The 14,732-nt window shown below is 35.8% G+C and overlaps 1 protein-coding gene across 1 annotated transcript in view; it reads right to left on the bottom strand.

Annotated features, from left to right (window-relative positions):
• The window catches only part of LOC117421063 (H/ACA ribonucleoprotein complex non-core subunit NAF1-like), a 59,565-nt gene that overhangs the window by 10,960 nt on the left and 33,873 nt on the right, over window positions 1-14,732 (bottom strand). Inside the window, exons 5-7 of the mRNA XM_059031262.1 lie at window positions 11,808-11,890; window positions 10,220-10,380; window positions 808-859 (exon numbers count right to left, since the gene is read on the bottom strand). Of these exons, the coding sequence (XP_058887245.1) occupies window positions 808-859; window positions 10,220-10,380; window positions 11,808-11,890 (296 nt within the window). The remainder of the gene's footprint in view (window positions 1-807; window positions 860-10,219; window positions 10,381-11,807; window positions 11,891-14,732) is intronic.

The following is a 14,732-nucleotide window of genomic DNA, read 5'->3' as shown; positions in this document are numbered from 1 at the left end:
TTGAGCACAATAAAAAGAAGGCATTTTGCAGATCACAAGTCCTATTCTCTCTCTCATTTATATACAGATGGATCCTTGTCACATATTCAAAATCACTGCACTGCCTCACAGAATTTAAAAAGTACCAGTAACCCTCTTGGGAGTGACCCAATCACTAGAAAAAAATCCCAAAAGTAGACATGTCGATTTGGATGAACAATAATTAAATGAGCTGGAAGATAGCAAAACAGAACCCCCCCCCCCAAAAAAAAAAAAAAAAAAGTAAATTGCTGTCTTCATACTCACTCACTCCGGCTTTGACACTTCAAACAATGTATTTTAATGGTTTGTAAGTGCTGCTTAGCTTAATTTAGTGTGTAGTTCAAAGTTATAAATGAGACTACTTTTATGGTCCTTTTATTGGCTTAAGATTTTAAAAAAATAAAATAAAAAATTCTCCCCTAAAATGCACCGAGGCGTCCGTATAGTTGACGTATATGAGCACCGTGCCAAGACTTATTGCATGCATACATACATACATACATACATAAAAATAAACAAACATATACACAAACACATATACATATAAACATATACATGTATACATACACACACACTGTTGAACAGTAGCAAATACATCCTCCAAAAGCTGTATTTGTACCGTATTCCTGAATGTCACTTTGAACACACATGCCTGTCTGTCCACAGTTTTACATGATGACGACGACAAGACAGCTACAGTCAACACGATTCTAAGGCAAATGATGCACTTATTCAACTGGGATATTAATTTGACAGCAGAGAAAAACAAAGAGTGTCCATTTTTACCTCAGGTGGTGGCTCCTGGTCATTTTGCCAAGATGCATCAGAGCCTCTTTCCCTGCAAGTAAAAAAATAAGCATTCAGTTATTAAAAGGCACAAAAAAAAAGTTCAGATACATTTTTATTTTTTTATTTAAAATATAATTTAGTAATCATCTGAGTATACGGAGAGCCATTTTCACTTCTGCCTTTTTCTTTACAATCAGTGAAGTGGAGGTTCAGTGCATGTAATCCAGAACAGTGCAGTCAGTACAAGGCAGCAGGAGCAAAAGGGAAACAGGCTGATAGCTGTTAAACAGTAGTTAAACAATAGGAAAACAAAAATGCCGTTATATTTTTTATTTGTATTTATAAGTCAAATTATTTTATTTTTAAAAAAAATATATTTTACATTGATGTTTTGTCCATCTGTTAGAAAGATCAGTCAACGCAAATAATGATTTGTGAAGAACAAACCTTGGTGCCAATATAGGTCTGTCATGCATGAACTAAAAAGTCATACGATACCAATATGGCAACCATCTCAAGCCAAAGTGAAGAATAACATTAGATTTTGTCTGCAGAGTTTCCCTAATGCTTTAATGGTTTATGAAGTATTAGTGGTAGAAGGTGCAGTGAAGTTGGTAACATGTTTGCAAACTCATACAAGCTCCCCTTATGGGGATGATTAAATAGTCCCTCCAGGATTCTGCGATTGCGGGGAAAAAAAAAATAATAATAATAAAAAAAATAAAAAAAATAAATCATGGAATTTGCTCTCTGCAGAATTTTCCATTTTTTGCAAAGAACCAAAAACTTGAACATTTTTCTTCATTGGTCCCTACCATCACCTTTACATGTCACTAGTAGTGCATAAATGCTATGAGAAGTGTGGCAGGGTTTCAGTGCGAGCTTCAGTTCAGCCATGGAGAGATTCCTAAGGCCATTGGTGAGCTCTGGAAACAAATCTAAATTAGCACTGAGAAAGCTACAAAGACTTTCATTAAGACAGTGGGAAGCTATTTTGTACCTTATCCAACATGGTACTTGACCACAAAAGGAAGTCATTGATGATCATTTGAAGTCCATTCAACATACAAAACGCAAGTCCAGTATTTTTAATAACTCACCATCAGATCTTCTGTTAAAACAGCAGAAGACCATGACAATGACCATGGATAGACAAACAGTGGCTACTGAAGAACGAAACAACATTTTTTTACGAAAGGATTTAATATTGTAGTCGCATGTTCAAATTGAAGTGTTGTTCCATTACTCCTATGTGAAAGGTCAGAGAAAAACAATTAGGACCTTGCTTGTAGTCCCGATGTTGCAGGTCCCAAAAGATGTCATTCCAATTATTTAATTATTATTATTATTATTATTATTATTATTATTATTTATTTCTTAGCAGACGCCCTTATCCAGGGCGACTTACAATCGCAAGCAAATACATTTCAAGTGTTACAATACAAGTAATACAATAAGAGCAAGAAATACAATAATTTTTGTTCAAGTGTGACAAACCACAATTCAATAATACAGCAGATAATAGTGATAGTTACATCATGTTATGATTAAATAGTGATATTTACATCAGGATATGATTAAGTACAAAATACTACAGGTTAAACACTTGGCAGATTACAGTATTCTGAAGTACAGGGTTAAATGCAGTAAAATAGGGGGCAGATAAGAGCAAAATAAAGCACATTTAAATGAAGGGTGATAGTGTCCCAGGTTACAAACAGAGGAGTTCTACAGGTGCTCTTTGAAGAGGTGAGTCTTAAGGAGGCGCCGGAATGTGGTCAGGGACTGGGCAGTCCTGACATCTGTAGGAAGGTCATTCCACCACTGCGGAGCAAGGGTGGAGAAGGAGCGGGCTCTGGAGGCAGGGGAGCGTAGCGGAGGTAGAGCCAGTCTTCTAGTGCAGGCGGAGCGGAGAGGTCGAGTGGGGGTGTAGGGAGAGATGAGGGTCTGGAGGTAGCTTGGTGCAGTCTGGTCAAGGCATCTGTAGGCTAGTACAAGAGTCTTGAACTGGATGCGAGCGGTGATTTAATACTTAGGTTTTTTTGTACATGGTGTAGTAACATGAATACTCAAAAAAGAAGGGGGCAGCGAACTATATTAGATATTATCAGATTACTTGGGATGACAATATTTTAGGAAATCATTACTTTCCCTTTTGTTTTGTGGTATGTGATGGTAGCACTTTCACAAGCTAGTTTATCAGGCAATCAGTGTCACCTTTGTTTTCAAACTATTTATATGTGCCGACTTGATGTGGACATGTTTTAAAATTACAGTGCACAAATGTTTCTACAAATATCACATTATATTTGTACAAAAATGTTCCAAGCCTAGTACACATTTGTAAAACAGTGCATTTGTTTTACCAATGATAATTTTAATCCCAGTGCACCATTAAAATCTTATTCTGGTAGGTAAATGTTATTATTACTAATGTGATTAAATAGTCATATCTTTTGGCCATAACTGTATTTAATTTATTTAAGAATTGTTATGTTTATTGTATATTTAAAAAATGGCAGCCATAGTCAGCTGTGACTTTTAAGTGAACTTTCTTTGCTTTATTTTAAAAGTAGCTCTTCTTTACAATCCCCACCATTCAGGTTTGCCACAAAATCGGTTCGAGTTTGTAATGCAACCAATACACCACGGTACAGAACAGAGCACCCCATCCAGAAGGCCTAATTGAGAAACTCAATTCAGGGGCCACTCCAGGTTCACACCAGCTGCATGAGAAATACTTGCCTGAAATGTATGTTGAAAAAGAAGTCATCAAAAGAATTTATCCGTGACAAGCCAGTGGCTGTGATGTTTGATGAGACTCCAGATATTGAGGGAAGATGTGTGCTCAACATAATGGCTTCACCTTTAATTAAAGATGCTTCTGGAAAGCTCAGGGCCTATCTCATCAATACAGTGTTCCTTGACAAATGCAATCATTCCACTGTCTCAGCTGCTACTGCCAATGCTCTGCAAAAGTATGAAGTTGCCAATCAGAATGTAATTTCAAATCGGCATGGACAATGCTGCGTACATGACAAAAACCTACAACTCAGCTCTGTTTTCTTTCCCAATTCTGTCCACACTACCTGCACATATAATGAATCTTTTTAGAAAACCATTTGAGGGGCACTTTCATGGGTTTTCTACATGGCAGGTGCAAGGAACAGAAGGTACTTCAGTTATTGTACAGTTGAGATTTCTTCTTTTGCATCTGGCAAAGAAGCAACCATAGCTTCAAATCCATGTGGAACACGGTGCAACTCCTGGTACATAGCAGTGGCCTACCATGCAGAGAACTTTGCTTTAAATTTTTTGAAGCAGAAATGGAGGAGTGTAAGCACATCCCTCCGAGCTCTCTGGAGAGCCTGCATCACATGACACAGGATAAGATGCTTAACCAATTACTGCAGTTGCAGTTGAATATTTTAACAGAGAAGTCTAAAGTTCTTCTGCAGCTTAGTAATCTGTTTGAAAGCAATAGGCCCATGGCAAGGAAAGTTATTGACTACCTTGAAGATTTGAAAATCAGTTTTTCTGCAAACAAAGTTCTGAAGCTAGAAGCATGTTCTTCCTTTTTTCATTAGCAATCCTCGAGCAGGCTTACCAGTTAGCTGAAGAGAAACTTTTCAAGTACATGGATGGTGTGTAACCATCAATACATTTCCTCAGCATGCAGAATTTTCAACCCTTAAAAATAGTCATTTTTCCAGAGCAGAAGTCACAATTTACAGATGGGTTTACAGATGTACCTGATGAAAAGCTTCACTTGTACTTTACCAAGTTTGGTCCTGATGCTGTTAAGTCCTCTGCCTGCAGTGTAATTGACACTTCTCTTCTGGGACAGCATACAATCACCACTACCTGTGCTTGCCAAACTGGCCAAAACGTACAAGGCTTTTGTGACTAATTCTGCTGATGTGGAAAGAAGCAACAGCATCTACAAACTGCTGCTGTCAGCCAGGAGACGCTCGCTGTCTGACTCAAACCTCAAGGCCTTTGTGTTTCTATATTATAAATCAGTAAGTGCAGTGCGGTCTCATTGAGACATTTGATAGTTATTCACAAGTAGAAATGGGGTAATAAATAAAGTAAATAAATAAATAAAAAGCAAGAAACACATTGATTGCTTTTATTTTTTGTCCAGATTTAATTTATTTTTGCAATTTAAAAAGATATTGCATGTTTTCTTATTTATTTAAAACATTTATTTTGCACTATGGACTACATTTGTTTGCTGATTAAATTGGACAGACAGTAAGACTGTACCTAGTTCGGATTTAATCATAATATAATAACACTTGTATTTTTTTTTCTTCTTGGAGTAAAATGTTTATTCTGTTCCCCAAGATTTTAGTAATGTGATTTAATAAAAACTGAATTTAACTGTGACTTTTTCTTATTTATTAATACTCACTAAACACTGTCTTCATTAAAAAGTCAATGCCATAAAACACACTTTTCTTTGTAGATTTTAGGACATTTTACTGCAGATTTCCATGGGGACTAATTAAATATGGGAAAACCTGCACCATTACTGTTCCAATAAATGTTAAACCCCACAAAAAGCAAAGTTCTTATACAGATATTTCAATTTTTAGGCATCACATTACAGTCTTCATGTATTCTACGCTGTATAATTGAAAGTTTTCTTCAGAATCTAAGCAAATTATTGCTCTATTCAGTACTTGGATTTTCAATGACAAGAATTTGCTTTGATTGCTGCAATCTCATGGGTCTCATACCATAATTTTGGTCTCTGTGGTTAAAGTACAGAGGGAAGTTTTGATGGCTTTGAATTTCCCTCATTCGCATCTCTAGATCTATCATCCAGTAATTAACTCTGGAAGATGTCAAGAAGAGTTGGGCAAAATTAAAGTGCACATTATGCCTTGAACATCTATGCACGCTGGTCTTCACTTTGGTGTGCCGGTTAAAATCCCCAAAGAAACAAATACATGGCTTTTTGCCTCATTTAACTCTACCATAGCAACACATCCTTATCTCATTCATTATTAATATCTCATTCTAATACAAACAGAAAACTGAACACAGAAAATAAGATTACTTTAGAGTCTGATAAATACCCAAGAGGAAGTAAAAATAGAGGGAGTTTTATCACAGTACAACTCTTATTAAAAATAAATTGACAAAATTAAGAAATGGGACTTTGTGACCTATTTATTTCAATACAGCTTACGCTATACAACGCTTTGCTGTCGAGATGGCGAATTAAGTGAGTTGGAGGGGTGGACGGTGCTCAGTTTTCAAAATTAAAATTTTGTGTTAGCGTATATTTTATATGTTTCAAACATATTCTACCATTGCACTTCTCTTACACGGTCTTGTACACTAGGTATTCACTACATATTTTACTGAAGCAGTACAATCGCTATAGGTACCCACACTTTGCATGTGAGTGACATTTAATGTGCGATTTATAGTATTCTCACATTGTCAAACGGTTTCTGCCAAGAGAAAAAAAAAAAAAAACACGTAGTGTGTGAATGGCACCTGACGAACCTTCGAAGGTTTTATAACTACGTTCGAATTCCTGGCTAGTTAATCAACCTTCGAACACAGCCCTACTGAAGAACTCTCAAGCCAACATGTGTAAAAACAATATTTGTGTAGTGTTGTTTGTCGGTATGGGGATGGGAGTGAAAATGTGCTCCAGACCTTGACCTTGCTGTAACCAAGAATTTTGGACCTTCACTAAAATAATTGAATACCCCTGTTTTAGATGTTCAAGACAACATAATATATATCACAACATATTTAACATTCTGATTAAGTTTTTTTTTGTTGTTGCAATTTTATGTTAAAATATAAAAACCAGAAGTACTTTTAAAAGCTGCTTTTATATAATACTACAGGCTGTACGTTCATATATTTTGCAAAAGTATAACTTACTTTCCTTTCTAAGGTTTTTTTCATGTACATAGGCAATGACTGAGAAACAAACAAAAAAAACACATATATTTTATCATAGTAAATTACTTACTCTTTTGCCATGGATTGTATGTATATACATACACAAAGTATGTTTGTTAACATACAACAAAAGAAACGTTGGGCAAGCAAATAGATTCATATTCAATATTAAAAGCAAGTCATTTTTAACACAGCTAGTGTAATGCGGCGCACCCTAGGTCAAGTGACAGCTGAAGGCACTTGGTCTGCCGGCTGCTTTTCCACAAAGGAATAGTAACAATAGTTAAACATACTCTGAACACAGGGTTCATTCACACGGTTAATAAAATAAGGTAAATGTCTTGCAGACAGCAAGGTGAAGCCTGTGTTCAAAACACTGGAGTATATACATCGGGTACATCAAACATAATAAAATTAAGCTTTTTTAAAAATGTAACGTGATGACTGATTGATTAAACCGTTGACTGGACATTCAATAAAATAATATGAGTTCTGGAATTAAATTTAAATATACTGTAATACTATAGTAATAGTATTAACCTGTACTACCTATTGTCCTTCCTATGACGTTCAAATGGATCTGTCCAAAGCTTCATACTTTCAGTTTGCGTCATGCACAAGGTAAGGGTTGACCAAAAAAAAAAAAGGAACAATTTATTTGTGACGATATTTTTATCGACATTAAAAATACCGGCAACAACCCTACGTGGAGGTGTAGAAAGCGCTGGATATATGCACCACCGTACACCATGCTACTGATTTCAACATCCTCACGAACACTTTGTCAACCAATGCCCTGATATTCAGGATGACTTGCTTTGTAGTATACATTTTTCTTTCAATAAAATGCACAATACCTGTACATTTATAATACTTTTCATTGTTTTGTGATTTAAATTTGATTTCAGTATTACTATGACTTCAATAAAAACTTACAGTATGCATTTGGCTTTAGATTCATAATACGAATTGACAAACGTTCAAAAAATAAATTTTATAAATAATACATTTTATAAATTATAAATAAACAGATCCAGTATGCAATGGCTTATCGTCTTGTGCTGTCCTCTACAATAGGAGCTTTGGAAAAATCACAAACATTATCGTGGCACAGCAAGGGGACACTGCTAATGAGCTTGTGTTTGTGAAAAAGGTTAAACAAAGAAAAAAAAGTCTCTTCCTGGATCCTTGCTGTGCTACATTTATAAACCCAGTGTTGCTATAAATAAACATATAGCTGATTAAAAAGGTGCCATTCAAAACCAAAACCAGTGTACATTATATTAACTCTGTGCTGTGATTACAAGTGGATTTTTCCCTGCATTAATGGTAATCTGTACTCTAAAAGGAGTGCTTCATTAGGAGAAACACTTAGCCAGCGGACAGCATGAAGGTTAACTAAAAGCAGCAGGGACTGCTAATGGACACACAGGTGGGTGCTATCTTCTTTACAAATAGGTGGACATTATAAGGTGCAGTATTAAACAAGTCAGTTAGACTATTACCATATCTGAACCGAGTCACAGAAGTTGGTGAAAAGACGACACTCGGCACACAATGAGCAGTTCAAACTGATCTGTTGAGAAGAGACAGTGCTAAATGAAAAGTGACTTTCAAACTGAAGGGACCTAAAAAGAGAGGTGTCTTATTGGTGAGCTGGTCTTTATAAAGAAACTAGGTCACAAGGAGGGAGTTCAGTGGTTTATGTACTCTACACTGGTGTGCATAACACAAGAAAATAATTATTATAAACTAGGAGGTATACAACATATGACTTTAAAACCCCAGCTTAACCCTTTGCGGTCCTATGTCGGACCTGGTCCGATATCGCAATTTTCCCTTTCCGGTCCAATGTCGGACCCTATCCGACATCATCAAAAAGACGCAAAAAACAGGTCTCTAGTCGTTTTTGCCTCCAGAAAAAGCCAAGAAAACCATTCAATGGCTGAGTGAGACCGACAGGAGCCGAAAAAAATAGATAACACGGACATAAACAAACAAGCTAGCTGCTTCCGCATCCAGCGCTCAAAGAACATCACAGACATTTGCAGAGATTTTTTTAGATGTTATTGTAATAAAATAACGTCTTGGATCGCATTATTGAGGAGTTTGGTGATAAAACGAGTGATCAAGAGATGATTTATCGGTATGTGCTATTATTAAGAGACATTTGAAAAATATAGCGAACAAGGGGTGGGGCGGGGCTGGAGATGCAGTACTGAGTGTCCTGTTAAGCAGTGCCTTTTAAACCTATTTTACTGTGAAAAAAAACACTTTTAAACAGCGCGTCTAAAATAAACTGCGCATGTGAAAATAAATTGGACCTGACGCGCCTGAGACGTGCTGAATAAATGGACCGCTAAGGGTTAATACTGCAGAAACCATGGTCGTGTAATATGTCATGTAATCATTTTCAAGCTAGAATTAGTTTTGTAATTACACTTTACAAAAAAAGGTGAGGAAAACAATTGTCTACTTAAAATGATAATGGATCAAACTTGAAGAACTGAACATCTACCATTAAACTGCAAAAAGGGCAGCCGGCAGTCTTGAACATAAAAAAGCCAGCCAGAGGAGCTACTATAAACCTAGGATTTAAATACAGTATGCACCTGCTTCAGATGAGTTTGTGAATACATTCACTAAACATTTACGCAAAGTAGATCTCACCTCCTAAATTATATCAGTATGCAATACATTTGCTTTTTTTGTTACTGAATTTGTTACATTTCGGTAGATTCGCAGTGGAAAAAGTGTGAGGTGAATAGCATCTCTGAAGAAACTGGTTTGCAAACAAAATGGAAAATGTCGAAAGGATAGTAGCACTGGCATGGGTAGAGGGTATAACAATGCAGCAGCGAAATGATACATTTTTTAAATAGACTGAAAATCATACAGTTTCACCCAGAAACCAAAAAGTCACATGACTACAGTAGAGCATTAATCTTGTCACAGATCTAAGTGAGGGGTTCTGTTAGATTTTGCCTGAAGAGTTTCCATAATACTGAAAATAGAAAGGAAGTTATACTGATGCCGATTTAAACTTGGATCTAGAGCCTTGGAAACCACAAATCGACAAACAAAATGTCAGTGTCTTAAGTTGAAAAGTGTATTATCTGTCAACAAAATTGTGCAGTTACTGCAACACCAAGGCATTTATTTATTTATCTTTTTGGTTGTAAAAGCCAAGCAAACAGTGGCCATAAAACCAGGTAGCAGCCTGCACTCCTAAAACCTTATTTTACATTCCGTGGCTACCGTTGACAGATGCAGGAAAAAATACCAGTGTGTCGCCAAAGGAACTGTAAACACAACCATTGTACCACAGTTCACCATAAAACCAGCACATTAACATTAACTGTTTCTATAACATATTAGTCTTCCAGTACTTGACAGTTAGAAAACAACAACATAGATCACTGTACTTTCAACGTGTTAAGGCTATGCATAATAATTTCAAAATCGTACAACTTACTTCTCAAGTTTTTCTGTAAAGATGTACTCAGTAAAGTCTTTAACTGAAGGAGCATAATACATTTTTTCTTGCATTTTGATATCTTTTTCTGCAATATGTTGATGGGAGTTGAATCGAAGAACATAATAAGGACGGAAGACTGGTCCGAATATTTCAAATATCTGTGAAAAAATAAACAAATAAATAAAACAAACAAATACACAATAATAATAATAATAATAATAATAATAATAATAAGTCATTTATGGTGCTTTACTATTTCTATAACAGAATAGATGCATCACACTCCCCTAACCACTTCCTATATTTTAACTTTAACTTAATTTTAACTCGATGAATTGTGAAGCTGAGGAAGTCAAAGTGTGTTTGACCCAATAATATTACTGTAAACCTGTCAGCTGAGATGGAAAATGTTCTATTCCTAGCAGTTATGCAATCAGAGACAAGCTTGTTTATAATATTATATATATATATATATATATATATAAACACACAATGGTTTATTGCATTAAGAGGGCCTTTGCTATCTTGTTTAAACCTTTACTATCTTTACACAAATCGAGGTCTGTGGACTGAAATGAGGCTATATAATGAGTTTGATTGCTGTAAATCCAGTATCCAGTGAACTGTAACAATTACAACAAAAACATTTGAATGTGTGCTCAAGTCCTATAGTGTTTAGAGGATTTCAAGCTTGATTAAATTTGATTAACAAAGAGGGGAAAAAAAGATCTCTGTACTGAGTGCCAATGTCTCAGATGTTAGTCTATTGTTGTCGGCACACACAGAAGTGTGACAAAAGAAAAGACAACATTAAATGTTAACCAAACATATGGTGCACTACTTGGAAAACTAAAAAAAAAGGTCTGTTTTGTCTTAGATTAGGTATGAATACAGTAACACAGGACACACAACTCTATTCTAGATTAAAGTACATTAAACATATTACTTTAAACAGTTTATTAACGTTTTTATTCCAGAGTGGAACTTCATTTATACAGTACATTTAGTGAAAGCATATATTATTTCAAGAGTGAGTTCTTTGTTTTCTTCTGAAATCATAAAATACTTCATGGCTGAAATTGGCTGAAATTTACTCCAAGCTTGTACAGTGCAATACAAATCTGTAAACACTTCTATTTTCTTAATATATTTAGCTGCGTAACATGTCTACAAGAGCAGTACAACAATGATAATTACACTGACTAATTGCATTCCGTTCTCTTTTATAACATTTTTAAATAAATAAGGCAATAGATGTGTTTTTTTTTATTCTCAGCCTCACTACAAATTACATCTGTTATCTGTCTTCCTCTTGCCTTCTCAGTGACTGCAAATCATTCTAACTGCATTAACATTAGTCTGCCCCCACCCCCAAAATGAAAAATAAATAACTGGCAGGTAGTTGGGCTGCAGGTTAGAGTGAGTTCAGGGTTTATATGGCAGAATTCTCTGCAATTAACAGTGAACAGCAGTTCTATAACTCTTGTATATTTTCGAATGTGTACAATATTTATAGATGCCTATACCTGCCTATTGGCATAATTGTTCTGTTTGTTAGAAGCTGTCTAATTTGTTTTTAACTTACCTTTCCAACAGCAAGTCTTCCTTCATTAAAAACAACACTTTCATCTTTAAGCGGCGGTGTATCCTTCAGTGACTCAATTATTACTGAAAAGGAAAAAGGAATTTCATAAAAACATTTGAGGATTTTCTAGAAGTAACATAATACAAGCATTACATTACATTAAAAACCCACTATTTATGCTCATTTTTAGGTTCCCTGTATATTTACGCATCTTTGAATGAAAAATAAGGGGCAAATACAGAGACACTTGGCATCTGAAAAGGCATTTGCAAAAACAGCAAGATTTACAAATAACTAATTGTTATCTCAGCAAGAAAGGACCATTACAAAATAAATATATACAATATATACAAAATAAAAAGTTCTAATGTTCACAGAACAATGACAACAATGCTGGATGCAGAGAACATTGTATGCAAAAAAAAAAAGCCTCAGCATTACATCTGAATAAACAAATTACTGAACAAGCGGTACAATCTCCAAACACATGTAGACTAGTTTAATTACTAAAATAAAAAATGATTTTCATAATTATTTGTATTTCATAAAAAAAAATGACATTAACAAAATTGTAGAGCTCTGCTGTGTGCCTGCGTGTACACAGCAGGCACACAGCAGAAACTTGGAGAAAGAATCCTTGAGGAGGTCCAGAAGCATTTAAACTAGAAAGGAAGGGGGGAGAAAACAAAAAAAACAGAAGGGAGACCACATCAAAACAAGGGCAACAACTCAGGTAAGACAGCCATTAAATGTATTTATCTTAATGCTAGAAGCCTCAGAAACAAAATGTTAGAACCTGAAGCTACTGCACTAACAAGTAACTACGATGTGATAGGTGTTACAGAAACTTGGTTGTCTGAGAGTGATGGAGACGAATATAATATTAGTGGGTACACACTATATAGGAAAGACAGGCAGGACAGAAGGAGGCGGAGGGATAGCGCTATACATAAGAAATAGTCTTGAAGCCCAGATGTTAAATCAGGACAAAGAAAACACTGCAGAATCAATATGGGTCAGAATAATGGACACAAATTCAAAGGGCATAATAATAGGAGCATGCTATAGACCGCTAAATTCAGACGCTGAGCAAAATAATCTGTTATACAATGACATTCGGAATGCGTGTAGAAAAGGAGAAGCCATACTAATGGGGGATTTCAACTTCCCCCATATAAAATGGGAAAATCCGATGGGGGGCACGACGGACGAAATTGAAATGGTGGAAATGACAAATGACTGCTTCCTAACGCCATTTGACAAGGCACCGACTAGAGGGGAGGCATGCCTTGATTTAGTCTTTTCAAATAATGAAGACAGAATAACTAAAACAGAGGTCAGAGAGCCATTGGCAAACTCAGACCACAACATGGTCTCATTTGAAGTATTTTTTAAAACCCCAAAAGTAATGACTAAAGCCAAGGTTTACAATTTTAGAAAAGCAAACTATGAAGGTATGAAACAGAGACTAACAGAAGTAGATTGGAGTAAAATAGAGAAAACATCCACAGAAAAAGGATGGCTGTTTTTTAACCCTTTGCGGTCCATTGTCGGACCTGGTCCGACGTTGCAATTATTCCTATCCAGTCCATTGTCGGACCCTGTCCGACATCATCAAAAAACCGCAAAAAACGGGTTTCTAGTCGTTTTTTCTACGGAAAAAGACGAGAAAACCATTCAATGGCTGAGTGGGAGCGACAGGAGCCGAGACAAGCCGATAACAAAAAAAAAAAATAATTAAAAAAAGGCGTATCTCATGAATAGGTCATAACTGCCCCTGGGATCAGATAGGGGCGGCCAAAAGGAAACAAGCTGCCTGTTACTGAATCAGCGCACAGAGACTATCACTGACATTTGCAGAGCTTTGAGATGTTATAGTAATAAAATAACGACTTGGATTGCATTATTGAGGAGTTTGGTGATAAAACGAGTGATCAGGAATGAAACGAGTGAAAATAAACTGGACCTGACGCGCCTGACACGCACTTAATAAATGGACTGCAAAGGGTTAAAAATGTAGTACTAGGACGCAAAACAATTACTTCCCAAAAGTAGACTAATCTAAATCTAAAACAAAATGGCCAAAATGGTTTAATAGATCAATTAAAAAAAATATTCAGCGAAAAAAGGCACTTTACAGAGTGTTTAAAATGGACCAAAAACAAAGTACACAGAAAGAGTACTTGGAACTGCAAACACAAGTCAAAAAGGAAGTTAGAAAGGCCAAGACAGAGATAGAAATCAATATTGCTAAGGGGGCTAAAACCAATTCTGAAATGTTTTTCCAATATTATAACAGCAAGAGAACATTCAAAGAGGAGGTTAAATGTCTAAGAGACACAAATGGCAAAATCATAGATGAAGAAAAAAAATAGCAAATATATCAAATGATTACTTTTCACAGGTTTTTACAAAGGAGGACACGGACAACATGCCCCACATGTCGACCTGTTCCTATCAAGTTTTAAATAACTTTAGCATAACAGAGGCAGAAGTGTTAAAGGGACTAGGAGCTCTTAAAATAAACAAATCCCCTGGGCCGGATGAGATCCTCCCAATAGTACTCAAAGAAATGAAAGAAGTTATTTACAAACCGCTAACCAAGATCATATGGTGTCACATACCTGTTTAATACATAAGCGCTCATTTTAACACACATCCCCCTCAATGTGGAGTGTAATGTAACATCACTTCCTTTTTGTGATGTGAAATAGTACAGTATACTCGGGCCATTCCCCCCCCCAAAATAGTAAAATACAGAAATGCATGAAGAGGTTAACATTTGTAGCTAGCTTTTTGCTTTCATAATAAAGATTTAACTTTGATGTGCTTCCTTTAAAATCCATGTTTTTCATTTACTTCAGGGTCAATGACAACTATGGCTAAGTAAGGATAGGAAAACTGACACATTTAACTTTTGATTAA

The sequence above is a fragment of the Acipenser ruthenus genome, chromosome 1, assembly GCF_902713425.1.
Source record: "Acipenser ruthenus chromosome 1, fAciRut3.2 maternal haplotype, whole genome shotgun sequence".
Lineage (NCBI taxonomy): Eukaryota > Metazoa > Chordata > Actinopteri > Acipenseriformes > Acipenseridae > Acipenser > Acipenser ruthenus.
The sequence above is the reverse complement of the archived record's forward strand: the minus strand, read 5'-3'. Positions and strand labels throughout refer to the sequence as shown.